The 27689-nt window shown below is 41.9% G+C and overlaps 1 protein-coding gene across 3 annotated transcripts in view; it reads left to right on the top strand.

Moving 5' to 3' along the window:
- The first annotated feature begins 287 nt into the window (after positions 1-287).
- LOC113580118 (latent-transforming growth factor beta-binding protein 4) overlaps positions 288-27689 on the top strand; it is a 29907-nt gene continuing 2505 nt past the window's right edge. Inside the window, exons 1-30 of one of the 3 annotated variants that reach the window (XM_035525641.1) lie at positions 288-1144; positions 7385-7612; positions 8663-8940; positions 9208-9310; positions 10809-10877; positions 11961-12083; positions 13132-13296; positions 13986-14399; positions 15021-15119; positions 16363-16491; positions 17487-17612; positions 17864-17983; positions 18331-18450; positions 18963-19082; positions 19226-19345; positions 19721-19840; positions 19947-20066; positions 20182-20301; positions 20455-20574; positions 20759-20878; positions 21014-21133; positions 22396-22521; positions 22858-22983; positions 23408-23530; positions 23917-24048; positions 26001-26126; positions 26360-26503; positions 26722-26958; positions 27290-27361; positions 27505-27633. In XM_035525641.1, coding sequence (XP_035381534.1) covers positions 898-1144; positions 7385-7612; positions 8663-8940; positions 9208-9310; positions 10809-10877; positions 11961-12083; positions 13132-13296; positions 13986-14399; positions 15021-15119; positions 16363-16491; positions 17487-17612; positions 17864-17983; positions 18331-18450; positions 18963-19082; positions 19226-19345; positions 19721-19840; positions 19947-20066; positions 20182-20301; positions 20455-20574; positions 20759-20878; positions 21014-21133; positions 22396-22521; positions 22858-22983; positions 23408-23530; positions 23917-24048; positions 26001-26126; positions 26360-26503; positions 26722-26958; positions 27290-27361; positions 27505-27633 — 4396 coding nt within the window. In that variant the 5' untranslated portion in view covers positions 288-897. Of the gene's footprint in view, positions 1145-7384; positions 7613-8662; positions 8941-9207; positions 9311-10808; positions 10878-11960; positions 12084-13131; positions 13297-13985; positions 14400-15020; positions 15120-16362; positions 16492-17486; positions 17613-17863; positions 17984-18330; positions 18451-18962; positions 19083-19225; positions 19346-19720; positions 19841-19946; positions 20067-20181; positions 20302-20454; positions 20575-20758; positions 20879-21013; positions 21134-22395; positions 22522-22857; positions 22996-23407; positions 23531-23916; positions 24049-26000; positions 26127-26359; positions 26504-26721; positions 26959-27289; positions 27362-27504; positions 27634-27689 lie in introns of all 3 variants that reach the window. The other 2 variants (XM_035525640.1, XM_027014457.2) reach the window with 2 other exon arrangements.

Raw genomic sequence — 27689 nt, 5'->3', positions numbered from 1 at the left:
GAAAAATACCTCCACCTCCCACCCCACACCCCACCGAGTACATGAATGTGCGTGCACACTCATGTACACATTCACACACACGCCCACACACACTTCCAAACAGTACTGACCTCACCCACATACACTGTGCCAGAGAAAAGCAAAGATTCCAACTTTTTCTCTCTGTCTCTTTCTCCCTCTCTTTCTTTCTCTCTCATTCTTATTCTCTCTCTCTCTTTTTCTTATTCTCTTCTGTCTTTCACCGCCCACTTCCCTCTCTCTGCTCATATGACAGGGAGAGTTCCATTGGTCTACGGAGAACAGGGCGAAGCCGAGCAGTGTGTGTGTGTGCGAGAGCGCAGCGCAGGGCAGGAAAACGGCACAGCTGCATGTGAGATCGCTGGTGGAGAGGCAGAGTGCATGTGAGTGGGGTGCAGGGAGGCAGGGGCGCCAGTGAGGACAAAACTCCACAGGGTGATGGATCGCATCTCCACTCCACACTGTGTCTGGACTGCAGCCTGTGGCACGCTCACTGTACTGATACCAGTTACGGGGACAACTTTCCTCTCCTAAACGGGCGACTCTGGCTTTGTAGTCTGCCCCTCAATACAGATACACAGGCACACATACACATGTGTCGGTCACAGCGCTTCAGGGAGATCTTTTAGCGGGTGCGTGTTTTCAGAGAGAGCAAAAAAGAGCAAAAAGAAAAAAGAAGGGTTTTTAAATTTGCTTTCCTCCTTTTCGTGACCCTTTGCCTTCTGCGGATACAACAGAAGAACAGAGAGAGGGAAATCAACAGCGTGCATGGACTTCCCTTAAAACTCTCAGCGGCTGTGTACCCTGTGTGTGTGTGTGTGTGTGTGTGTGTGTGCGTGCGTGCATGTGAGTGTGATGTGTGTATGAACAGGACTCACCATGCTTCTGAGACTCACTGTGCTGCTCTGCTTTGCCTTGTCGCCGTGGTGCCCCCCAGGCAGTGGGCAGGCTGCCCCAGGGCACCGAGGTGGCATCGAACGGATCAAGGTGCTCTTCACGCCGACCGTCTGCAGGCTGCGATGCACCCATGGACGCTGCACTAACTCCTGTGAACGCGGCAACGTCACCACACTGTACAGCAGTGAGCAGGGTTCCGACAGCACCTCAGCATCTGGGTTCAGAGTTTGTGAGTAGCCTGGATGGCATGATACACATGCATGCATGCATACATACATATGCAAAAACAACTAAGCACCCTCTGGCACACTCTGGCAGTGTATATGAACTTTGTACATAATGTACATGCTTGATATTGATTGATTTTAGTTTGGAAATAGGAGGAATTAAGCCTATAGACTATAATAATTAAATAAGATAGGATAGCTGAAATTAAATGGTACTTCTATGAAGGTGAATTACTAGTCATGTCCAGTGGGCAGGCATTTTGCAGTAAAGAATGTGAATGATTAGGAGCCTCTGAGGAGTTACACACACACACAAGCTATGTGTATGATTTGTGTGAGTATGCGTGTGCATAAGTAGATGTGCAGGCATGTGTGTGTTCCTGTGCGTGTGTGTATATGTGTGTGTGTGTGTGGGCACGTGTACACACTGGTTTATGCACTTGTTAAACTGCAAAAACATTCAGGGTGGATGGTCAGTTTCACCTGAAGAGGTGGTGGTGTGGGGGTTAGCAGGGTGATGGGGAGGGATCAAATCTCGTATCTGTTTTACAAGGTGGCTGGATTCTGTCTCTTTTTGTACTGTGGGGATGGCAGCCACTCACATCCCCCTTCAAATGAAGCCCTATGTGAATATGCATGCATGTGTTTGCTCGTGTGTGTGTTCATCGGGGTCCTGTTGTCTGAACTGTGCTTCATGCCAAACAGACAATCGGGTCCAGGGTGCCAGAAACTATTTATGCAAGCCCTAATCATAACTGTCAACAAGACAAGTGTGATTACATGTGAGAGAAATCACTCTCATGCAAAATACAATTATAAAATTTATACAGTTACCTTGTGTACTTTACCATAGAAAATATCCTCGTTTAACATAGAAGAATGCTGAAATTCATAAATTTTGCACAAAGTTATGTTCAAAGCTTTCCAGGTTTTGCCCTCAATACTAGAGACAGCTGGGCTCTCTCACTGGGGCAGTGTTCCAGGCATCGCAACTCCAAAACAGCAGCGGACTTCTCAGCCAGAGAGACGGTGACCCAGTCTAGTGTTCCTATGAGGGTGCCACCTCTCTGACTGTGCTACCTCACTGTGCTGAAAATAAGTGTGCTGCACAGTGAGGGTTAATGGCACTGCTGGAGTGTTTGCTTTTGGCATCTCAAGGAGTAGAACAAGAGCGTGGAGATGGGCTTGCCTTTGGAGCTCTGATAACATCCCTTCAGAGGCAGCTGGATTATATTCAGATTAGGTTTAGCATGATGGTTTGCAGTGTCCTTCTCAATAAGTGCTTCCATATGTTTGATGCAGCATGAGCATGCGAGACTAAATATAGATGGAGGGATGGATGGATGAAGGGGTGTGTGAACAGACGGGTATATGGATGACATATGCTTGATGAGAGGCATATTTGTAATTTCTCCCATCCTCCAACCAGTCTATCAGAGTTTACCATAGATTTATTATCTATTATGTAGTCATGCTGAAATAGGAATGTGTTACAGGCCATGGCAGAACAGAGGGAGATCATATTGCAGAAGAGATGTGGCAACAAAATGGTACTGGTTTATGGTCAACAGAAGAAGAATCCCTGATCTAAACTTTAAATATCAGTGAGTGTAGGTTATATAATTGTAGGCTATTTTCTGACAGTATGTGTTCTTATGTAAGACATTTGTAAGTGGATTTCCTTCAGAATAAACTTTACTTATATAAATTCTAGGTTCTTATTTAGCCTGTTGGTTTGGTAGCATGATGTTGATGCCAGTAAGGTGAGGCTGACGATGAGGGTAATGTGTTTAGTGTGAGGTTGATGAGGTTAGTGATAGTAATGTGAGGTTGATTAATTTAGTGTTAGTTGTGTGAGGCTGATGAGTATAATGTAAGTAGTGTGAGCTTGAGGATGAGTGTAGTGTTAGTAGTGTACAGGTGATTGAGTGTAGTATTAGTAGTGTGAAGTTGATGAAGCTAGTGTTAGTAGTGTGAGGATGCAGTAGTGTTAGTGGTGTGAGGTTGATTATGAGGGTAACGTTAGTAGTGTGAGGTTGATGGTGTGAGCAGTATGAGGTTGGTAGTGTGAGCAGTGTGAGGTTGGTGATGTATCTGCATCTGTATGTGTTGTGTTTGCATGTATTTTTTTTTCTTCAGTCACTTCTCTGCAGGTGTCATCTTTCCATCATTTTTGTGCTGTTTGCTATGATGGCCTCTTCTGTGTTCATGTCAGTGATGTGTGCACAGCCTGTGCAGACATGATGTGCCTCACTGAACCCTAACTACTGTGCTTTACAAAGTGTCTGTGGTTCTTCATGTTGACCCTTTCACCTTGTAATTGTTCTTCAAAGTACAGCAACCCATTTTTTTCATGCAGGTTTTGTCGTTGTCGTTATGGAGTGATGGGTAATGTGACATTAACCTTACATTTGGCCCACACATGTTTCCTGTTATTTATATCTAACTGTTTGTTGGCCTGAAGCAAGAGTGATACTCATTGTGTGTTTGTTTGCACAATGACAGCATGGACATGCAGGACCACTGGTCTCTCTTCTGCCCTCTTGCAGGCCACACCTACTGCATGTGTCTTTAATTTAACTTAATGCATTTTTCCCTCAACAACCTCTGGCCCACTTTTTAAATTTTTTTTTTTAAATTTGAGTATCAGTACAGGCTGCCTTAGAATGTCCGGACCCCACAGTTTTCCTCGTGATAAGGGTCTGAGTGCAGTAAAAGAGTGTTTTTTCATTGCCGTTGTTATTTAGCATTATTATTTTAACACAATGCATCAACTCAGCATGGAGGAAATGATGTCATAAAAAGCAGATGGCCATCTTCTCTTTGATTTGTTAGTAATATGCCAGCACACAGCTATCCCCACGCTCTCCTCTTGCTGGGTTCATAGCGCCATCTCTCTTGTCCAAACTCCAGAGATGGTAAAAAGCTTAAGGCTTTTACAAATGGTGACAGATAATCAATTGTTGTGATCAAAACAATGCAATCTATGTCTCTACTTCTCCATAAAATAACTTATTTATGTATTTCCTATATTTATCAGTAGGCTAAACTAGACTGTGTTTCCTGTTATCTAGTAGGCTTTTCCAAAAGAAAATCTTAATCCTGAGCTTTAACACCATCACCACTAGTATATTTCTTTTCAAGTATCTCATCTAACTCACATATACCACCACACTACCAGTGTATGCTTACCAAGTCTGACCAAGTGAAATAAATACCAAAATGTCACTTTTTTTGATTATACATTAACTTTAGAAATCTCAGCCCCATTTGCTTTAAAAGCACACACACAACATGCTTGCACACCCACACCCACACACACACACACACAGCTGGGGTGATCTGTCTTCACAAACAATTAAGTCTTGTTAGCTTAAAGTGTATGAGATCATTGGCATAGTAATGTCAGGAGAGGGGGCGTGAATGTTGATTTTGGACATATGCTTTACGTGTGTGTGTGTGTGTGTGTGGGGGTATGGGCATGTGTGTATTATGATAGAAAGGTGAATGGGCAGTGGTAGCTCAATGCTTAAGGTACTTGACTTGTAATCGGAAGGTTGCTGGTTCAAGCCCTTCCCCTGTTGGGCCCCTGTACAAGGCCCTTAACCCTCAATTGCTGAAGTTGTGCTCAGTCATAATTGTAAGCTGCTTGGTATAAAAGCATCAGCTAAATACCATAAATGTGAATAAAGCCTGGCCTCTTTGGATTTACCTCAGCCAGAAGAACTTGCCCCTCAGTAACGACTCTTACTGCAGGCTCCTAGTTCAGCACTGCTTTAGTTCAGACTGGATTGCAACATGACCTTTTTTATTTTGATTATTCTGGAAGCATGTTGAGCTAATGCCTTTCAGCAACATTCTTAGTAACCACAGACTCTTTAAGCATTTCCGCCAGTTTCTAGGAAATGCATATCAATACAAACTTTTGAATCCTAGCCGATTCGGAGGTTCAGACCTTTGAAACAATGAGGGGAAGGATTAGTTTCCCATTAACACTGTACTTGGGCCTTGAGAAACTTTCAAGAGGAAAACACAAATTCGGTTATGTTGTTTTTAATGCAGCTCCTTACCAAAGCAACAGTCCTTCCTGTCCAATGGCACAACAGAACAATCACAGTTTTTTAGTGGCCAAACCATTTGTGGAGAGTTTATTAACCTTAAAGTAAGGGTGAGATTAGTTCTTCAGAATTCCACTGCATTTTCATAACTTGGCATTAGTTTAGTTTTTTTTAATAGTGCATTCTTTAATGCCTCAAAACTATTTTAGCCAAACTTGTTTAAATGAATATGATCCTATATACTGGATGACCTTAATTGAATCTTATGTTCTTCATGCTTCATGCTCTGACTGTGGAGTCAGGATGTCTCTATTACCATATGGTACAAGTGCATTACCATACAAGTGTGTTGACATGCTGTTATGATACAACTGCCGGACCTGTCCCCAGGGAAAGAGTGTGTAGCTTGAGCAGCAGTTTAAGCTGTGTTTTGTGATTAGGATGACCAAGATAGAGAACAAACTCAGAGTGAGCTCACACAACACAAACATACACACTGGAGAATGACTCCTGATTTCCAGAGAGACAGAAAATTATGAATAAGTGTAGCGTTTGGAAGCTGTTCAGCATCTGTGTACAGTCTTTCTCGCTCGCTCTCTCTGTGTGTGTGTGTGTGTGTGTGTGTGTGTGTGTGTGTGTGTGTGCGTGCGTGCATGAACCTTGAATACAAATAAAATACAATGGGAATTTACTTCACAGGTTTTTCTTTTTAACACAAACATGACTGTGTGCACATGCGCACCACACACACAAACACATACGTGCACTCAGCTGTGAGCAGATGGATCTTCTTTCTGTGATTAACTGTGGCACTGAGGCCTTGGTGGATCAGCTGCATGTGTGTGAGCCCCTTTTCTCTGCTGATGTAAAGTTCTGGTTCACTTAGCCCAGGCAAAAGCTACACAGCTGTTTCCTTCCGGCCACAGCTACCTGTTTCTTTAAAAACTGCACCTGGTATATATTTTGCCGCTCTTATTTTTACTCTACTGTGCCTCTGCTTGTTGCCGCATCTCTCTCCCAATAATAAAACAGCAATAATGATAAGGAACTGCATGTTTATAAGGGACTAAATGTATCCATAGCAATAGGGATGGCTTTCCACCATTGAGAAAGTACACATCAATCTCCACATCAACTCTTTCTAAAAACATTTTGTTTCATATTCTATCAGTTTTCTTTTCTTTTTGTTTGTTTAGAGTGCAGTAGCATGGTCATTTGTGTTGTTGCGGTGTTTAAAATAAGTGTTTTTTAATACTATTTTGTTTATTTTAATATCTTAACACAAACACAATTTCTTTCCTTTTGTGTCTGACTGGTCTTTGTCCAGCCGTGCTGCTCTGTAGCAACCTTCTCTTTGGGAGTGTGACTTCATTTCCGGGCCAGCTGAGGGAGATTGTTTAGATTTTGCTTTCTTAGCATTTCATGACAGAGCACATGGCCACTTCATATAGCCTTGATACATATGTAAACTCCCATTTCTGTTTTACTTCTTCCTCCACTTAAACCACAGTACTGTGTTTAGTTTCTGTGGGTGAAGGGTTGTGTAATAATTGTCCATTACACACATTTGGGCAGATTGATATTGGAATAGAGTGATATTCACTGTAATAATACTATGTCAGACCACAAGTCTACAAATTCTTCTTTCTCTCTCTCTCTCTTTCTCTCTCTCTCTCACATTGCGTATTGAAAGTTCTATTAGACTACACAGTCCTAGAAATATATGGAAAACACATGCAGGCATCTGATGAAGCAGAAGAGTGTGGGGGTTTAGGGTTAGGGTTAGGTTTAGGTTTAGGGTTAAAGATGAAGAGCTGACGACAATAAGAGCACTAAGCCTGTGTGCCCTTCCTTCTTCATCATATTTTCCACTGTGGGATCCATCTGTCTTAATCAGAAATGACAGTGCAGGCAAAGCCAATATATTTGTGCAATGATGGGCATTTCTGCTTTCCATGATGTCAGGAGATTCTTTTGTTTTTATAATGTATTGTTCACTGGTATGCATCAAATGTTTCATGGTTTCTTTAGGTTAAGTTGAAAACACTAAAACATTTATTTAATGGTCTGCTGGTTGTCATTCCCATAGAGAAGTGATCTTGTTTCAGAAGGTTATAAGAGCATTGACTACAGTTATCCCTTTGTTTCCTCTCTTTCAATCTGTCTCAATCTTCCTCTTCGCAGTCTTGTGTCCTATGCTATGTAAGAATGGAGGAGTGTGCATTCAGAAGGATCGATGTCTCTGCCCACCCAATTTTACGGGAAAATTTTGCCACATTCCTGCCTCCTCTGCTGCATCCACCAATGACATTGAGAAGCCATCCCCAAGCTTTGCAGTTTCAGCCAATCAGGGACTTAGACAGTCAGAGTACATCCTGCCTTTGCAGATTCCACAGCAAGGCCAAGCCAACGGTAAGAGTAACTCCTCACCCAATCAACTCCAAATCCCCCATCTGCTTTCCTCTGCTGATAGGTTTAACATTTCTACATAAAATTCACTGTCTAGAACTGTGAGTGTGTCTTCCACACCCATGATTGTAAACAATTTGTCTGTTTTATCACCTTGCATTTGTAAGGCAGCTGAATTTCAGGCAAAACCAGCCGAGGGATGTAAACACAGCAGAGCTACGTTACAAGACCATAAGCCTCATTTGTTGTTTGCAAGTGTCAGGAAACTATTGTCAGGGGAATACAGTTTGGGGATTAATAAACACAAGCAATTATCACAGGATTTTGATTCTCAAATGGGTTATACCATGACTGATTTCCTGACACTGAGCTTACATGTGGTGCAAAAAGTTTCACTCCTACTATTTTACCTCTCACAACCTCTCACTCCCACTCTCACATACAGTCATCTTTTGTACATAAGCTCCACATGACCACAGACAGCAAGCTTGCTGAAGTTTCCCTAGAACACAGTCTCAGCATGGGCATGCTCTTCAGTGTTCAATGTACACAGCCTCTTCTTCACTGTAAATATGAGTGCAATTTGGGCCTGTTTGCCAGGGAACATGTTTGTAAGGAGCCCCTTTTCCAGAGTTCCATGTTCGTTTGTAAAATGCAGGATGCAGCAATGACTCATAGCTGGAGTATATTTGGGCAGCTAGAGTCTGGGGTTTCTACAGAGCTGATTCTCCTCTTTTCATCTCCTTGAAGAATCACCCGCTAATTCTGTGGTGGTCCCTGTGGGCAGCGCCTCTCTCTTTCACCTATTTTTATGTACACTGAAATCTTGCATAACCTCCTTCCCCTTGTATACACACAGGGGAGCATGCTGATGTCATTGTTTGTTAGGTGTTGCAAATGAATTCACTTCATTTCGCATTGATTCTATCATGATCAGATCTTTGTGCGTGTGCGTGTGTGCGTGTGTGTGTGCGTGTGTGTGCGTGTGTGTGTGTGTGTGTGTGTGTGTGTGTGTGTTAATTCATGAACTTCCCCTGCCACCCCCAACCCCAGGATCACCTTTAGTAAAAGTGCGGGTGCAGCACCCTCCTGAGGCTAGCGTGAAGATCCACCAGGTTGTTCATGTGGGCTCAGACCCCACCGTTCATGAGCGTTCAGAGATGATGACGTGGTCAGCAGGCCTCTCAGGATCCCGCAGCCACAGTGCACTGCCAGGGGAGAGAGCAGAGGCTTCGCCCCCGCGTGTCCAAGCCCAGACCATCCGAGGTGACTCCATCTACACAGAGTCGTCAGGCTTCAAATACTGTTTCAGGGAGGTTCGCAATGGGCAGGTGAGAAGTACCCCACCCTCACATCAGCACCTGCTTACAGGCTGCTCTATTAAAAATCTTTTCTCCAAGAAATTTATTTGAGGCACTTAATCTATTCAGTAAGTCTTTTGAAGACTGTGAATTCTGTGCTTGTTGAACTGTATGTTAAAATGTTACAAATTCATTGCTAATTTGGCAGCAAAGTCTAACCCATTGGCATAGGATTCATTTCAACTTTGGGGGTTACACCACTCACAACCCCCAATCCCCACTGTTTCTATCCCTCAGTGCAGTTCTCCGATGCCTGGCCTCCGGAGTCAGGAGACGTGCTGCAGGGGTGATGGGCTGGCCTGGGGTATCAATGAGTGTTCCCTCTGCCCTGCGAGCTTTGGTAGGTCAGAGGGCTGGTCTATATATGCTCTGTGAGAGGCCTGACCCCAGGGGGGGGAGGTGACCTTTTAGGCACCAGTTCAGTTCTGGACATGGGAAACCTCATTATCACAGCACTAGAACATGTTCTTAGAACAACAACCAGAACCTCAGTGCTAACAAGAAGCAGGGCTTCACTGAAATATGCATACACCCACACACACACACACACACACACACACACACACACACAGACAAGCAGACACACACCCACTCAATATCAGCCAGACTGCATGATGTCATGATGTAGAGCCTCAATATACAAACACGGGCGAATTAAAAGCAATGATAGGGTGACTCCAGCATGTGAACATTGCTATTCATGGACCTTTAGAGCATAATGGAGCTGGCCATGTTTGTACATGATCTGGTCAGGTTACTCACTTTGACCCAAGCTGGATCAACATTAAAGTATGCTTCTCCCCACCATGGACTTAAATTTAAACATTGTCTCGCCTAGACCCTACAGCAAACAACTTCCATCATCACCACCTACTCTTTCAACAGGACGACATAATTTGGCAAAACCCCTAAGTACTCTTACCCCTGATATGGATGCCAATGTAAAGCACAAAATTTTATGATGTCTACACAAAATGTTAAGGATGGTTTTAAATGTAGCACAGTTTCTCATCTCTGCACTCCAAGATATTTGGTCAGGGTTTAATTTTGCAACTGCTTGGAGCTCAGCCTTGGTTAGTAATGGTAATTATGGTGTTACATAATTTTCTTTTGCATAATGCTTTCTATGGGTCATCAGGAAAGAAGGGAACATTCTGTCTTCAGTGGGCTCTAGGGGACATCTGATTAACATATCTCACCACCACCATGCCCCACCCCCACCACCAGCCCAAAATATGTAGTAGTCTTTGCTTGTTCTTTTGTTTTAGTTTTAGTTCTGCTGATCATCCAGTGTACAAGGTATGGCTGAGGCACTTTGAGGGTGGGTTTTAAAAAAAGTGGGTGATTTTATAGGGCAGACCAATATAAAGATGAACACTGCTGAACACCAGAGAAGGGGAGATGAGTTTGCTCAATAATGTTGATCACAGATGGATGAGAGAGGAAGAATGGGGAGTAAGGTTCATCTGGGTCTCCTCTGACATTTTCTTTGTTTGCTAAACCACTCTGAGCTCTCTCTGAAATGTCTTTGATCTCTATAAAAAGGATGTTCATTCTTTCCCTGCTTTCATGGCAGAGTAAAACAGAAATAACAGAATAATTCATAACAGAATAATTCATTGTTCCAGAGTGCTCTTGAGCTTGGCTGAAGATAGTACTGTTCACCAACACTATTCTTATTATAGTGCAGCAATTATATGCTATATATCTGTGTACATATAGACAGTATGTTTTTATCTATATTTTGTGTATAAATATATAAAACAATGCATAACAATATGTAATGTATCGTTTTAGTGCTTGTGGTGAACAGCAAGTAAAGTGGGTTTTCTCTACAGGAAGCAGAGGAAGAGGTGAAGGGAACTGTCCGAAAGGCTTTGAGAGGATCAATGGTACACAGTGTGTCGGTACGTACACTGACCATACTATTACAAGTATTCAGAAGTGTCTCACCAACTTTCTGTTAGAATGTAACTTTTTTAAGAATGTAATATTTGGACTGTTTGTGTGCAGGCGGTGTGTCTTTTCTCTGCTCACCCAATGCACTGAACTGATAAAGTCAACAGTTGTGTGTGTGTGTGTGTGTGTGTGTGTGGTATGTGTGTAATGTGTGGACGTGTTTGCAGTGTTCCCTGCAGAATAGCCAATCAGATAACTTGTGAAGGGTTCTGTCACATAGCCCAGTAATGAAGTGGGGTTTGTATCCCTCTCAGAGGAGGCAAGCTGCCTGTGACTCATCTTGCTTCTACTAAAATATTGCTGATATTTTAAATACACTATGTGTTACATAAATATTATTATTATTATTAATAATAATAATAATAATAATAATAATAGGTATATGTATCAATTCATTATACCTCTTCATACAATCCTGGTGTAACTATAATAATTTTTAATGCTAAAAAGAAAGAATACAGTAATTTTATGCAACTACAGGTCGGGTGACAGACTGGTTATGTTATTTTTATTCTTTTTCCTTCAGTATCGCAGGCTATACTCAATCCAAATCAAGTGGACAACTCCTGACTGTTTTCTTAATATAACAGATTCTTCCTATTCATTTACCACATGCTTGATTTTGGGAACAATCTCTCTTATTTATTGTGTTAGGGTTAGAGATTCTCTGAGCACTGAACTTTAAGAAAGTGCTTCTTGCCTTGAATGTTGGCCTGACTTCCACTGTATCCCTGGGTCCATGTTCTTCTCTTTTGTTTACAACTCTGGTACACTGGTTCTCCCAGTGTGTAGTCTATATTCATCATCCTCTGTTGAGTACCCATCCACCGCATCACTTGGTCTTACCCCATGATCTACAAATGTCTTTCATTTACTGTGTTACTGTTTCTATTTATGATTTATATAAATCTACAAATATGCACACATATGCCCACGCATGTCTACACACATTCACAAACAGATGCACGCTCACACATACACACACACAGGGGCACCTGCAGGCTTGTGACAGGCTTCCTCCCTTGGTGCAGATATTAACGAGTGTCTGCAGCCGGGTTTCTGTGAGAACGGGAAGTGTGTGAACACGCGTGGGAGCTACAGCTGTGTGTGCACACAGGGCTTCCTGTTGGACGCCTCACACGGCATCTGCGTCTGTAAGTACAGCACCAGCTGCCAGTGACACTGGATGCGAGTGGCATTGCTAGAAAACGCCCGCAAACAACCAGAATCACCCACAAACGCCCAGAATCTCCCAGCAGGGCAAAAAATTACTATTAGAGATGCAGGAACAATGAGTAGTGGTCAGCTAGATAATATCTAGAGTGTATTGCCTGAATATAAAAACAAGGTTAACCTCTTCTTCAGAATATAATGGAGTAGATAACATATGTGGATTCATGTATGCTTCAAGAAGATCGTCAGGCATTAATGTAAGGAGTCCAACAGGCTGAGTGTGGATGTATTTGTATTAGAGGTATTAGTATCTTGTGCTGCTGTGAGATACTCTAGCCTTGCCTATTCCAACAGGTAGTGATGCCTACTGGGCACTGATCGTCTTTGCCCTTTATCTTTAGACTTCTGTGCTCCTGTATGCGCTGAGCTGATGTTTTTGAAGTCTGCCTGCTTAGTGCATGTTTGTGAGTCTTTACAGTCTGTGTCAACTTGTCTATGTTTAAATGCTATATCAAGCCTTTTGAGTGTCTGTGTATGTGTTTGGTGTTTGTAAGTGTGCTTGTGGGTGTGTGTTTGGGTGAGTATGTGTCTACTCTCGGATACATGTACCTATGTGTTTGTGGCAATAATATTTCCCTCAGACGTGTGTTGTGCTTGTCAATGCTCTCTGGCTGGATGCTTGGCTCTGATAGCCACATCTGCTCTTCTAACCAATCAGAGATGTGTAAACATATCATTATTGTTAAAAAGCATGTTTTAGGTTGAGATCTTTCAGGGAATAAAACAAATTGTTAACCATTTTCCTGATAATTTTCATTAGGAACCTGTGCTTATACAAAAGATCATCTTCCAAACTTTGCTGTACCAGTGCTGGCCCTCTCATGTGGTCAACGTCTGAGATATGTGTCAATGGCCTGCTTGCTGGCCTGCATGGGGAACTCTGCATGCTGGGTCCTGTGCTCCTCATACTCTTCCTCTCCTTCTGCAAATTCCTGCCATGTGAGTTGACGATGTTTCTTCTCTACTCAGCTCAGAAAGTGATTGCCTCGGAGAAGGACCAGTGTTTCCGCATTGTGGCCCAGGGCTTCTGCTCGCTGCCTATCCTGAGGAACATCACGAAGCAGATCTGCTGCTGCAGTCGTGTGGGCAAAGCCTGGGGCACCAGGTGTGAGGCCTGCCCATACTTTGGCTCAGGTGGGTTCTGCATTCCATGGGTGATTAGTTCAGTCATTCTCAGACCATGTCCTGTGACCCCAAATGCTTGTGTGTTTTTCTTGCTGTAACACACAATTCTTTTTTCGTCACCAGGTAATTATGAAGCCTTTCCTGAGTTGGAACAGATGTGCTAGTGCTAGGGCAGTATTTTAGAGGAAACACCAAACTGTGGAGTGTATGTGGTCTCTACAGCAGAATTGAAGACCACAGTTTTAGAGACCCATAGGGATCTATAGATTAAGTCATTGACAGAATGTGAATTTAATGTCAATTTGTTCCTCATGGACACCTCTTTAGTCAAGATGGTTTGTAAATATTTAGTGGTTCAGATTTGTTTTAAACTGATCATAGTCTCTGCTTAGTATAAATTCTATTTAGTTTACTTGGGACATGGTAGACAGACTGATTAACTGCTAACTGTGGTTTCAGTCACATAAATGGTTAACCACATAACCAAAGAAAAAAAAAACCCTCTAGGAAGTCCAGCACATCCCAGTTGCAGAGCTGGCCATTTAGTATGTTAGTAGTTTTTTTGGTAATTGTTACTGTAGCATTAAAACCTTTTAAACATTACTAATAATTGAAGTTATTAAATTAAAAAAATCTGGTGCAAGGTTGTTTTGGTGACTGTGTTTAATCGTGGTGTGTATTAACTCATGTGTTTGCAGCTGAGTTTAAGGAAATCTGTCCTGCTGGCCCTGGATACCACTACTTTCCCAACACTTTGAAATTGAGCCAGAGGCTGTCAGAGACCCATGGGACTGGTGGTCCCCTTCTGGTTCCTGACACCAGTCGCACCTTGATTCCAATCACCAAACCCCAGGAGGCAAGACCTGAAAGCTCTAGATACCAACCACCTACTGACCCACAATCCACAAGACCTCAACCATCAAGCAGTAGCCAAACCACCAGGATCCAACAGCCAAGCACTTCTCAGATCAAACCTAGACAGCCGGTCACATCAGACATTTTCATCATTCAGGGTGGACCACAACAGCCTAGCAGTGCTGGGTCACAAACTCGAAACAGACAAGCAGGAACTGCTGCTATGGCAACAAGTCAGCCCACCAGAGTGCTACCCCGTGAGTAGCAATGAGTAGCCAAACCAATTCTGCTGCTTTACATGAAATTGAATGTATTGTTGTTGTAGTAGTAGTAGTAGTAGTAGTAGTAGTAACAAAATTTATAATAATAATAATAATACCTCATCTAAATTTTTACAAACTCAAGGTCAGTTCACAAACAAAGACCTGTCAATGATGCACACAAAAAGAAGAAAACATAACTAACAAAGGACAAAACCAGATCTCGCAGTGCATGGGAACTTGCTATGGAGTTGAAGTTAAAGTCTCTTCATACAGTTAAAGTCTGTCACATATAGTAGCCAAGATGCAAAGTACTGCTCATCTACTGAAGTTAAATAGAGCAATGCTGTAAAATGGTGAGGAAAAAATAAATAAATAAATAAAATGATATGGAGTTGAAAGGTTGGGCAATCCCACAGTCAGTGTAACTTGTCGATTCATATTTAGAAACCAGCAATTAAGAGGCTATTAGCAAGACATCAATTGCGTCAGTATTTATTGTGTTTATTATTAACACCTGTAACCTATTTTCTAAGAGATTTATACATTTTTGTATGCTTCCATGAAAGTTTGCTTTTTGCTTGCTTATGTTTTGTTTTGTTTTTTCCCCTGCAATAGCCATTATCAGGACACAAACTGGCAGGCCATCTATTAACAGACAGCCAGTCAGACCCCTGCCAGTTCCATCTACACCCCGCCCACTTCCACCAAGATCAGGTAAGACAATCATTTAACAAAACTGGTAAAAAGGAAGGTGTGATTTATAATCATAATAAAAATTATAATTTTTGTTTATTCACATCATGAATCTTATGCCATACTTAATCATTTTGGACTCACACCTCCTTTTATTTCTTCCATCAACTGCAGTGTTAGATTAGAGTAGGTTTAAAATTGCAGTAATGGATTTTACAGTTCTTGCTAATTTATGCCAGACTTAGCAGTCTGAAAAAAAACATAGCAGTCCTGAAAGAGTCCTCCCTTTCTGTTCAATCTAACACCCTCCAAATCTTTATCTACAAACCCTCTCACAAAGACATGGGTAACACATGGCCTACCATTTTATATACTGCATGCACACAGAAAATAATTGACAGGGGGAGCACTTTCTTGTAGAGAAGTTTCCCAGTTGGCTAATACATCTGGATCATGTTGAATTTTCTGTTGTTGATTATCGTGGACAGGACTTGTTTTCTCTATTTAAGTTATCAGGACATATAGACAGTGCAAACACATTGTTCTTGAAGTAATACACTTGTAATAGTTTTAAGTATAATTTATATTTAAGTATATTTTTAAGTATATTTTATGTTTATGTATATTTTTCAATTTCAGTGTTCTTTCTCTAATTTACAAGTTTAGAAAAAATTACAAACAGTGTCCTTGATAGTATCAGCTCTCTCATGGGTTTGAGTCAGAGGTAACTGATCATGAGTTCTTCTAAAATGACCTAGAATCAAGACATTTGCAAGCTGTTTAGGGTACAAAGCCTCCCCTGTGCAGAGAAAAGTGGGCATGATCTGAAACGTCACTGGTTCCAAGCCAGCGCACGACCACTGCTTTGATTCAGGAAGGCAGTGAGGTGCTGCCAGACTTTCTTCAGAGTAGAAGAATGTATGCTTGGACTAAGCATTGAGACACAGTTGAGTGGTGGTCTGGCATTGCTGCCACTCTAATTGGATAGGGAAAGGAATGTCAGTTGGAAAAGATCTTAAAGTAACAGACTCCATTGTGGTTATATTTATACTTTATATTATTAATACATTTCCTTGGCCTTTAATACAGTATGCACACAGAACATGCTATATCAATATACCATAATCCCCATGGTATATGGATGTAGCATGTATTGTGTTTGTACTGCAGTTCTAAAATATTTCATGAATATTTGACATTCTATAGGCTTTATACAGCTTTTGTAGAATAAAACTGTATGTGTGCATGTGCATGTGTGTTACAGGTAACCACGTGTGTGAAATTAGGCCCCAGATTTGCGGACCAGGTCGCTGTATTGATGTGGCTGGAGGGAGACATGCGTGCATGTGTAATCCTGGATTCATCCTCAATACTCAGGCAGACCACTGCCAAGGTCAGAACCTTCCTCTGGGCTTCTGCACCACAGCTGTCAAATATTATCAAACAGATCACCAGAGCTACATGTGTATCTGGATATCAGCTGTCTCAGGATGCATAACATAGCACATGATCTGCGTGTTTCGAGACAAGCCTCAGCTGACAACACTAATTAAATTAAAGAAATAAAATGAATGAATTGGAGTAGAAGTATAGTATGTTCTCCCTCACTCCAAGAGAGGAGGGGCAATTCCAAGTAGGGCAAGATCATCTGGAAATCGATCACAACACAGTGTGTACTGACTGGCATCTCTATTTAGCCTGAATTATTTAGCCAACTGTTGTCCAACATCCATTAAAGCAAATTGTAATGAATCATCTTGCAACATATATTTCATAATCTATTATAAAATAAAGTACAATCTATTATAAAATAAAGTACAATATCCTTTAGGATATTAAAGTTTTCTATGGGTAGGTGCAAGTGTGGTTCCTTTCCAAATTCCACAGTGCTTTAGTTTTAGCACTTTTTTTTTTCCACTTTTAAAAAGTGTCTATAGATGTCACCAAAGTGTCACTTGACTGTGGCGACTGTGAACCTAGCAGCTAGGTTCCTAAAGCATCCCTGAATGGCATTTAACCATTTACATCCTTTAGGCTTTACTGTTTCTTCCCAAGGATGTTACAGAGCTCCTGTAAGTCAAAAAAGCGATGAGAGTGTCTCGGTTCTGCTTTCTCACTTTTCATGTTGACCTCACCTAACAATTTGCTGTGACACCTTTCTTTTCAGTAGCCTTTATATTTGCTGGCCAGATAATGGACTATACAGTAGTCGACTTGACCTGAGAGGTCACATGGCCATATGGTTCCACTAGCAGTTCTTATGCCCTCACTGTCAGATTTAAGGACACATGCTTCTTCATCATTGTATCAAAATAATGTGTCACACTAAGATAAGGTATGAGATTTAATGATGCCGTTTAAAACAAAATAAAATATTTGTGTTTACAGACATAAATGAGTGTGTGTTGACACTGAGGCCATGTTTGGCTGGCAAGTGTGAGAACACTGTGGGCAGCTTCCGCTGTGTGTGTCCCCTGGGCTACCAGAGCAACGCTCAGCAGAACCAGTGCTCAGGTCAGTGTGGGTCACCACACTGTGTTATGGGTGTGGGTCATCACACTGCACTAAAACTGCTCTTGCTTATATGAGAAAGTTGAGACTGCTTTTAGTTTAAACTTTTTAAAACATTTTTCCTGGCACACAGATAGAAAAAATCGACATTTTTAATCCTTTAATCAGCTTTTGAATTGTTTCCCACTATGAACATCTCCCGGAGCTGATAGTTTTAATGTCCCTTTGTGCAATCACTTTGATCAATCTCACAGACATCGACGAGTGCCGTCAGCTTCCCAACCCATGCACCAACGGACGGTGTGAGAACACACACGGAAGTTTCAGGTGTATCTGCAGGACTGGATACAGACTGCAAAACAACACCTGCATAGGTAATCTCGCTCAGTTTCCCTGGTTTTCTTCCTAATCCCAGCCAATAAAATGTGGATTAATTCCTTTCTTTGAATGGTTATAGCATGCTTAAGTGTATATATGTTAAAATAATAGATATAATTTATTTTTCTCGCAGCATGCTTCACAGTAGGTTTGATAAAATAGCTTTTAGGCACTGTTGGTCTACCAAGATTCAAATTATTGTTCAGTGTGTAGGTGTCATGCTTCAGAAATGTGATGTTTTTTAAAAAAATGCATTTATTAAAAAAAAAAAAAAAAAAAAAAAGATCCTATAATCCTGGTGAATTGCACCTACTATGACAGAGTTGTGGTGTGTGTTTTTCAGACATCGATGAATGTGATGACCTGCTCCGCTGCCCAGGGCAGGAGTGTGTGAACACTCAGGGTGCATACAGGTGCTCATCCTGCAGACCTGGCTTTGGCCTTCTCAATGGACACTGCACAGGTGAAACTGCAGACCTGGCAGCACACTGCACAGAAACACTACGCATGTAATCACTGCCCATGTGCCCTAATTCAGAATTAGCCTGAGTACAGAATTTAACTCATTATATGCCGCACTGTATCCTGTTATTACATTTCTGAAATTGCAAAATGGGAAACATGATTATTTGATCATGAATTTAACATTTCTTTTTATTAGCTATTTTAAATAGATCTGAAACCAAGAACAATTAAGGCTACAGACATATAACCTATAGAAAAACATAATAGCCTATAAAAATGGATTCCAAGTATGGCAGTATCAACAAAAGATGTTTGTCTCATCCTAGTAGAACATCATAGTAGGAACATCACAGAATTGCAAATAATGTAACCCCACAGTTTTGGCTGATTCAAACAACTTGAGTATCAGGGGAATTCAAATCTAACCCAGTGTCAGTCAACACAGCAATACTGGTGAAGTTTGCTGAAGTGTGTAGGTGGCACGTGCAGTTGCTCTCTTGTCTCACACAGATGTGGATGAGTGTCGTCAAAACCCATCGCCCTGCTCTAATGGTCGCTGTGAGAACATTCCTGGCAGCTACAGGTGTGTGTGTCCTGTGGGATACAGGATACAGGGCAATTCTTGCACAGGTGTGATTATCCCAGTATTTGTTCATTCTGAAGGCATTCAGCACATTATATGTAATTACAAAGCCCTGTCTGACACACTAAAAGATGTTTTTAAGAGTATTTAATATATTTTAAAAAATCATGTTTATGCATGTCTGTTTCAGATGTGAATGAGTGTGATGACACTCTGCAGTGCCCAGGTCAGGAATGTGTAAACACACCGGGTTCGTACAGATGTGTGTCCTGCAGACCTGGGTTTGCAATTGTCAGCAGAAGATGCACAGGTAAAAACATCCCTGCTGCAATATATTTCTTGTGCTACTGCCCCTTCTGAAGATTGATCTACTGCAGTTAGTCTGGTTGAATTCACATTTCCTCACCATCAGTCTTGTTAAAATCATACTGAACCCCCCCTCCCCCCAGCTAGATGGCTAGGTGTCAAGTGTAGCCTTCCCTCCCTCAGCCCAGGTTGGTACCGTGTGATAGGGGAGGCCCAGATAGTGGGTGGGATTTGGCCGTGACTAAAACTGGACTTGGCAAAAAAAAAAAAAGATCAATAAAACAATTCATACTAAAAGAGCATGTGGTCAGGAATCTTCTACTAGTTTCTTTCTATAATAGGTGTGCTCTGTGTTTCTTGACTGATCTCACCCTGTCAGATATCGACGAATGTCGCCAGGGTCGTCCGCTCTGCCCGAATGGCTACTGTGAGAATACTCTGGGCAGCTACAGGTGTGTGTGCAGGCTTGGCTACAAACTTCAAGGCAACACCTGTGCAGGTATGCCATCAGTCATGTAATGACAATCGCTTTTTCATACTCTTGAATGTGGTCTGTGTTACTTTAGTTACTGAGGCTACCAATTTGTGGCTATCTCTCATTTAAGATGTGAACGAGTGTGAGGATTCTCTGCAGTGTCCAGGTCAGGAGTGCGTAAACACCCCGGGGTCATATAGGTGTGTGTCCTGCAGACCTGGATTTAAATTTCGCAATGGACAGTGCACAGGTAAACAGCGGCCAGAGAAAACTACAAGTCTCACAAGACCTTACAGTGCTGTTCAGTGTGCTGTTGTGTAATCCATTAACCTGACAGTGTGTTTGTGATGGAATTATTATGTCAGACGTGGACGAGTGTGTTCAGAGCCCCTCGGTCTGTACTAACAGCCACTGTGAGAACACTCAGGGCAGCTACCGCTGTGTCTGCTGGCCTGGCTTCAGACTGGAGGCCAACACATGCATGGGTACACACTGCATGACATCAGCCCTGCAATTACATATTATTGGAGAGCCTTAATGGTCTTGGCATGTGTTTAAGGGATATTTCAAATGAACTGTGCATGGCATGTGCATGCATTGTTAATGCGTGAGCTCAGGTCCTTGTTTCTTGTGCTCAGACGTGGATGAGTGTGAGAATGAGCTTCGGTGTCCAGGGCAAGAGTGTGTCAACTCAGTCGGCTCTTTCAGTTGTGTGTCCTGCAACCTGGGTTTTCAGATCACTAATGGCCAGTGTCAAGGTACCAACCTGTTTGGGTCTCTCCTTGCAGGCAGAAGTTGCTGGTTGGCGATTTGTGGCATGTTGTGATGCTGCTTCTTAGAAATCTGGTGTATTTTAATATTGTGATATTTAAAGAAATTCACAATACACATGAATGCCAAAGGTATTTCAGGTTTGTATGTGAACCGACTGTGTGTTTTCAGATGTGGACGAATGCACTCAGACGCCCACACCCTGCTCTAATGGTCACTGTGAGAACACCCCTGGCAGCTACAAGTGTGTGTGTGACTCAGGATTCCGACTGCAGGCCAGCACCTGCACAGGCAAGTGCCAGACGTATACGTACATACACACAGACATACACAGTCATGAGACAACAAAGAAATTGTCAGCTTTCACTAGCGAGTACTGCAATCACACTTTGAGTTTGAATTGCATTTTTTTTCCCTTTGGGACAGACATTGATGAGTGTGAAGACCTTCTCCGTTGCCCTGGCCAGCAGTGTGTGAACTCCATCGGCTCTTATGAATGTGTACGTTGCAGGGATGGATACCGTTTGCAGAACCAGCAGTGTACAGGTACATTCCCACACTGATTCACATCAGCCACTCTGCTGTAGTTTTAACAGCAGACTTTTAGTAGCACTCACTGCCACTGCGTGCAATGAAAACGAAGCAGAGGACAACTGCCCAAAAGACTGGAGGTCAATCTTCAGTTTTTCAGTATGGGTAATGGCCTTAATTTCTCAAAAAAATAAATATTCTGCAGGCTCTTCACTGCTCAGCTGGCATAAAGGGGCTGTGGGGGCAGCTGTGTCCTGACAGCTGTGAGCATGAGCAGACATGCGCTTCCTTAACTGCTGCACTAGATTTACACCTCATGTGTTTCCCCTGTGTTTCTGTCTCCTGTCCCCTGTGTTTCTGTCCCCTGTGTTTCTGTCCCCTGTCAACAGTGTTTCTGCCACCTGTGCTTCTGTCCTTTGTCCCAAGTGTTTTTGTCCCCTGTGTTTCTGTCCCCTGTCAACAGTGTTTCTGTCCCCTGTGTTTCTGTCCCCTGTGTTTCTGTCCCCTGTGTTTCTGTCCCCTGTGTTTCTGTCCCCTGTGTTTCTGTTCCCTGTGTTTCTGTCCCCTGTGTTTCTGTCCCCTGTCTCCCTTGTTTCTGCCACCTGTGCTTCTGTCCTTTGTCCCAAGTGTTTCTGTCCCCTATGTTTCTGTCCCCTGTCTCCATTTGCTTGCTCTCCAGATGGAGTGCGGATGGCAGTGGTAGATTATGTGGCCTGTACATGCAGTGCTAAGGTGCACGTGTGTGTGTGTATGTGTGTGTGTGTGTGTGTCTGTCTGTCTGTCTATGTGTAACAGAGAGACAGCCAGCTCCAGCACATCTGTTTGTAAGACATTCTAGCTTGCTGGCAGGCAGGCAGCATTGAGTGCTCTCCCAGGCTTCATTGCCTGCCTGTTTAAGAATCCCCTCATTCACTATGGCCCTGGGAGGCCTGATCAACATTAAACGGCTCAAAAGTTTTCCTTGTTGCCGTTACTGTTGTTTACCAGAAAAGCATAAACAGCAAACAGCTGTTTTAAACAGGAAGTTTTCATTATCTCACACTGACAAAACAACAGCATAATTTCACTAATACATATACTAATTACTATTACAATTAAATATGTTTCACAGGTTTTCTTCATTAAGACTAAATTCTTTAACCTCATGCTTCTTATGCTTGCTGGCTATGCTTTCAGTCTTCTGGGCCATCAGGCAATGTTTGCTGAATGACAATGTGAAACTCTGGTACATGTGGCATATAGGAATAACCTGCTGTTTCCTATCCACCCCTGCTCAGACATCGATGAGTGTGAGAGCCCTCGGATGTGCGGGCTGCACAGTGTTTGTGTGAACACTAAAGGCTCGTATCGGTGTGAGTGCTCTGTAGGCTACCGTGCAGCTGGACCTGGTCGGCAGTGTAGAGGTCAGCCACACAGCATTCTGGGAACTCCTGAAATGTGTTTTTATTTATATATATATATATATATATATATATATATACACATAATATTTAATATATATATATATATACACATAATATTTTATATTTATATATATATATATATATATATATATATATATATATATATATATATATATATATATAATATTTAATATATATATAATATTTAATATGCATAAAATACAAGCTGAGGAAATAATGTATATGCTTTTTTGGGGTTTTGTTTGTTTGTTTGCTTGTTGAGTTTTTGAGAGTAATGTCTGTTTCTGACTCCGTGTTTGTTTTCTTGTTTTACAGACATTAATGAGTGTTTGGAGGGAGATTTCTGCTTCCCTAAAGGAGAGTGCTTGAATACAGAGGGCTCATATAAGTGTGTGTGCGCACAAGGCTTCCAGACCAGCGCCAATGCCACTTTCTGTCTGGGTAGTGCGCTTGGCATGTTCCATGACTCTTATCATCCCACAGCATGAGTGTAGCATGGCTTCAGTTTGCTGTCAAATTTAAGATGCCTCAAAGCTGTCAAACTGTTCGAGAGATACTTCTAGAATAAACCATCATATTGATCAAAGCCCATTAATGTTCGTGTTTTATAATTTTAATGGGTTGTTGGTACAAAACTGTTGAAGATGATTAATTTCTGTAAAAGTTTATTTTAATATTTTAATATATTATTCAATACTGAAGTTGTAAAGGAGATTAGTCTTTAAAGTTCATGTGATTTATGATGGAAATAAGGTGACACGGTGAGCACAGCCTCAGGATCCTGGCAGAGAAAGTTGAGCTCATATGATAGGGGTAATGTCATGGTTCTATGGGTATGTGTGAATGTGTGTGTTCTCATGCCCAGATGTGGATGAGTGTGCCAAGGAGGGAGTGTGCCAGGATGGGCGCTGTGACAACACAGATGGCTCCTTCCAGTGCCACTGCAAAACAGGGTTCACCACCAACCCCGAAAAAAATGCCTGCCTAGGTAAATATGTGCTACCTTTCTCTTATGCTTCTATCTTCATGTGGGTTTTCCCTTAACTATGTAACTAAATACAGCATTACATCTACCAGAGTGTATTAGTGAGCTGACGCACATATACTCAGAGACGTACACAAACCAACGTGCAACAACTTTTACTTTTTTGAAATGTCTTAAATCTTTTAGTTTAGTGTAGAATACAAAACGTACGTTCTTCACAAGAAAACTGTCCCTACAGAAAAACAAAAACAAACAAATAACAAAACACACATACACACACAAAACCCACTTCACCTGCTTCACACTTGCATATCATGGGTCCTGGGAGTTGACTTATTTTTGCATCCTGTGTGTGTGTGTGTGTGTGTGTGTGTGTGTGTGTGTGTCAGATGTAGATGAGTGTGTTGACTCGAATGGAGCTGTGTGTGGCACACAGCGCTGCGAAAACACCATTGGTTCCTTTCGTTGCCTCATCTCCTGTGAACCTGGATACAGCATTACAACAACAGGAGAGTGTGTGGGTAAGCTAACACACAAACACACACATGCCTGCATACATCCATCCATCCATCTACATACATGTGTTCATACACAAATATATTGTTTTTTGAATGCTTTCTATTTTTTGGAATTAAATCTTTATTTCATTTTTAGTATTCATAAACTATTTATCATTGTATTATATTTATCATTGCACAGTGGTAATAGACATAATTAACATTGCACAGTAATGATGGTGAAGTATTTGAAGAATGCTACCCTCCACATATATCTGACAAGCTAAAGTTTACACAAGCAAATGTATAAGGGCATACAGAAATAAAGAAATACAGGAATCCACATATATCTGACAAGCTAAAGTATACTCAAGCAAATGTATAGAAACATAAAGAAATAAAGATGAATTCAGAGCTATTAATTCATAAAGAACAAAATATTACAGTTTACATGGAAAAACAGGAAGTCTAGGTCTAATTAAATTATTTATCTAGATTGTAAAGGTGATCAAATTCTCAAGAATTTCTCAGATTAAAATTTTTTAAAGGGGACTTTTATACTCATTTTCAATATTTATAATTTCTTAATTCATAATTCAGAAATTCAGAATAGATTTACATGCTTCACTGTTCCAAAACACATTATTTTTCTCATACTGTACATCTCTGTTCACTCTCTGTCTGAAACCCCCTGTTAGAGCTCTTGCGTCTTTAAGCCCCCCCACCACCAGTGAGCCCAGTGTGCTCTGATTGGTCAGCTTGGCCACTTTGTTCTGGCATGACACATGACATGTAAAAACACCGGTCCCATTAGTATTGAATTGAACTGTAACATTACTGTCACACCCCCTGCTACGCCCTCTACCAGGCTCTGTCTCACTGGCCTATTAATTACAAGCCACTCCTCATTACACACCTGAAGGATATTACCTGCACCCTTTATAAGGCGCCTTTGTGTTTGCACTCATTGTGAAATCTCTTTTGTGCCTTAACTAAGTTTGTGAGCTCATCTGTTTTTTGACTCGGCCCTTTGCCTGCTCTGAAAACCCTGTTTGACCCTGATGGGGACTTGTTTTGTAATAAATAATTTATGTCTTCACTTGTTCTTGCTTCCTGTCATTAGCAGGTTCGTTACAATTACAGCTTGTTATCATTACAGCTTTCCAAACAATTTAAGGGTAAAGTGTGCCTGGAGTGATTAGTAAAACCATTATAACACATTATAACACATTACAATTACAGCTCAACAGTTCCACACTGCAAAATTGTAGTAGCTACTTTGTTTGCTTTAAACATCAAAATAAACATCTACAAATGATAATGCATAAAAGTTGTGAACCTGAATCTCCTGTTGGGCCATACAAAGTTGAAACTGGCCCATTCTTCAGATGTAAGCTGCAAAAACCCAGCATTGAACTGCACATGGTTTTTGAGGTAGTCCTCTGTGAAGTGCTGGGCACACAGTAAAATTCATTGGAAATTCTAGAAACAAATTTCAGTGGTGAAAATGAATTTATAGTTCTACTTTTGGCAGAGCATACAAATGAGAATTCCCCTCACACACAGTGTCTTCTCAACATGGTTAGAGCTACAAAACTGAACAAACACTTCCAGGCCATCAGGACTTGTGTGAGGGCATGCCGAGATTACCGGGTGGTGGACAATAATGCATCATCGTTTAACAAAGAGCAAAGGCAGGAATTCCAATGAGGCATTTCAGGCAACAGAGAAAAGTGGATTCTGTGGAGAGAGTTACTCCTTCTGGCATGCACTTTGGGCTTTGTAACTTTCCAGACTGTTTACATGTACAAAAAGCTATCTAACACTAAAGGAAAGGAAAAACAGAAGAGCATAATGGGTCCCCTTTAACTTGGGCCATATAATAATTCTTCCAAAGGTTAAATGTATTTTTTAATAACCACATTGAATTGTACTGCCATTTCTTTTTAGCCACTCTCTCTTTCTCTGGTTCATAGATATTAATGAATGTGCAAACGAAACTGTTTGCGGAAAGCATTCTTTCTGTCAGAATCTGATTGGAACATATCAGTGTATCTGTGATCAGGGCTACGAGTCTACAGGAGATGGCCGTTCCTGTGTGGGTATGTTACAGTCATGAGACTGGCTATTAGGCTCACATAAACCCTGCACACACACACACACACACACGCGTGTGCGCGTGCGCGCATACATAGTACTCTAAATGTATATACAGCATTAAATAAGCAGCAGAAAGTGTTGCACCTAATTTTTTCCCCCTTGCTTGCTCTTTCTCATTCTGTTTTTCTTTCTTTCCTCTTCTCATTCCCTAATATCCCCCACTCTTTCTTTACAGACATTAATGAGTGTGAGACAATGGTGGGTGTTTGTGGGTCAGCACGCTGCTGGAATGTAGAGGGCTCTTTCACGTGTGAGTGTGACAGTCAGCAGGAGGAATTTGATCCAGTTACAGTACAATGCGTGAGCAGAGCTGGTCCAGGTACTACATACACAAAAGGATGCTCAATCAACACAATACATTATTGCCTTCAGTACACCACTGCCCTCTAGTGTTCCTATCTTTCTCAAGAAAGGCAGGTACCTGTTAATACTGAATTGGATCATGCTAAATTTGTTTTTAGCCTGGAGCAGATGTGAATGTGACAAGCATCCAGTCTGAGCACCTAATGTTTGTGGCACATCATGCATGTATGCCAGTTCAGCCAGGCATGTTGCCTGCAACCCCCCGTGCTGGTTCCAGTGCTGGGCGAGGCGCTGCGTCCCGTCTGGCCCCTGCTCGCCCTGGCGAAGGGCGAGAGTGCTACTATAACGTGGAACAGCTGGACACTTGCAGAATCCTGGCCCACAACACCAGCCTACAGGAGTGCTGCTGCACAGCAGGTCAGGCCTGGGGCCTGCACTGTCTCTATCAGACCTGCCCGGAGCTCGGCACCAGTGAGGAACACACCTACGCCCATGCACAGCCTGCAAACACACTCACACACTCATATGCATGCATGAAGCACAATCTACAGATACACACACACACACACACACACACACACACACACACACACACACACACACACACACATGCACAGCCTACAAACATGCAAACACCCACAGACATACATTTGCACATCCTACACACATACACACGCACGCGTGCATGTACACACAGTGACCATTGTATATGTTATGGTACTGCTTGTACTGTTTTATTTGTTTAGTTGTTAACATTATTGCCTTTTCTTAAATTTTCATTTATTCTTTATATTCTACCTAGTGGAATTCCAAACCTTGTGTCCAAGTGGACAGGGGTATGTGACTTCTGCTGTGGGAGCCTTCAGCTACAAGGGTAAACACGCACACATATCACATTCTTTACAATGTAAATAGTACTCTACTTTTCCAACACAAAGCCTTATCTGTTTCCTTTATAATGGTGCTTGTTGTGGCTGTTCCTGTGTTTCTGATCTGTGTATTGTGCCATCATTGTAGATGTGGATGAATGTAAGCTCTTTGATCCGGAGGTGTGTAAAGGCGGTGTGTGTGTAAACAACATCCCTGGCTACTCTTGTTACTGCCCCAGTGGACACTACTATGATACTACCTTACTGGAGTGCATCGGTCAGAGCCTGCATACATGCATTTAAAACTCCACTAATGACCAAAAATATAGTTTA

This window comes from Electrophorus electricus, chromosome 4 (assembly GCF_013358815.1).
Source record: "Electrophorus electricus isolate fEleEle1 chromosome 4, fEleEle1.pri, whole genome shotgun sequence".
Classification (NCBI taxonomy): Eukaryota; Metazoa; Chordata; class Actinopteri; order Gymnotiformes; family Gymnotidae; genus Electrophorus; species Electrophorus electricus.
The sequence above is the reverse complement of the archived record's forward strand: the minus strand, read 5'-3'. Positions and strand labels throughout refer to the sequence as shown.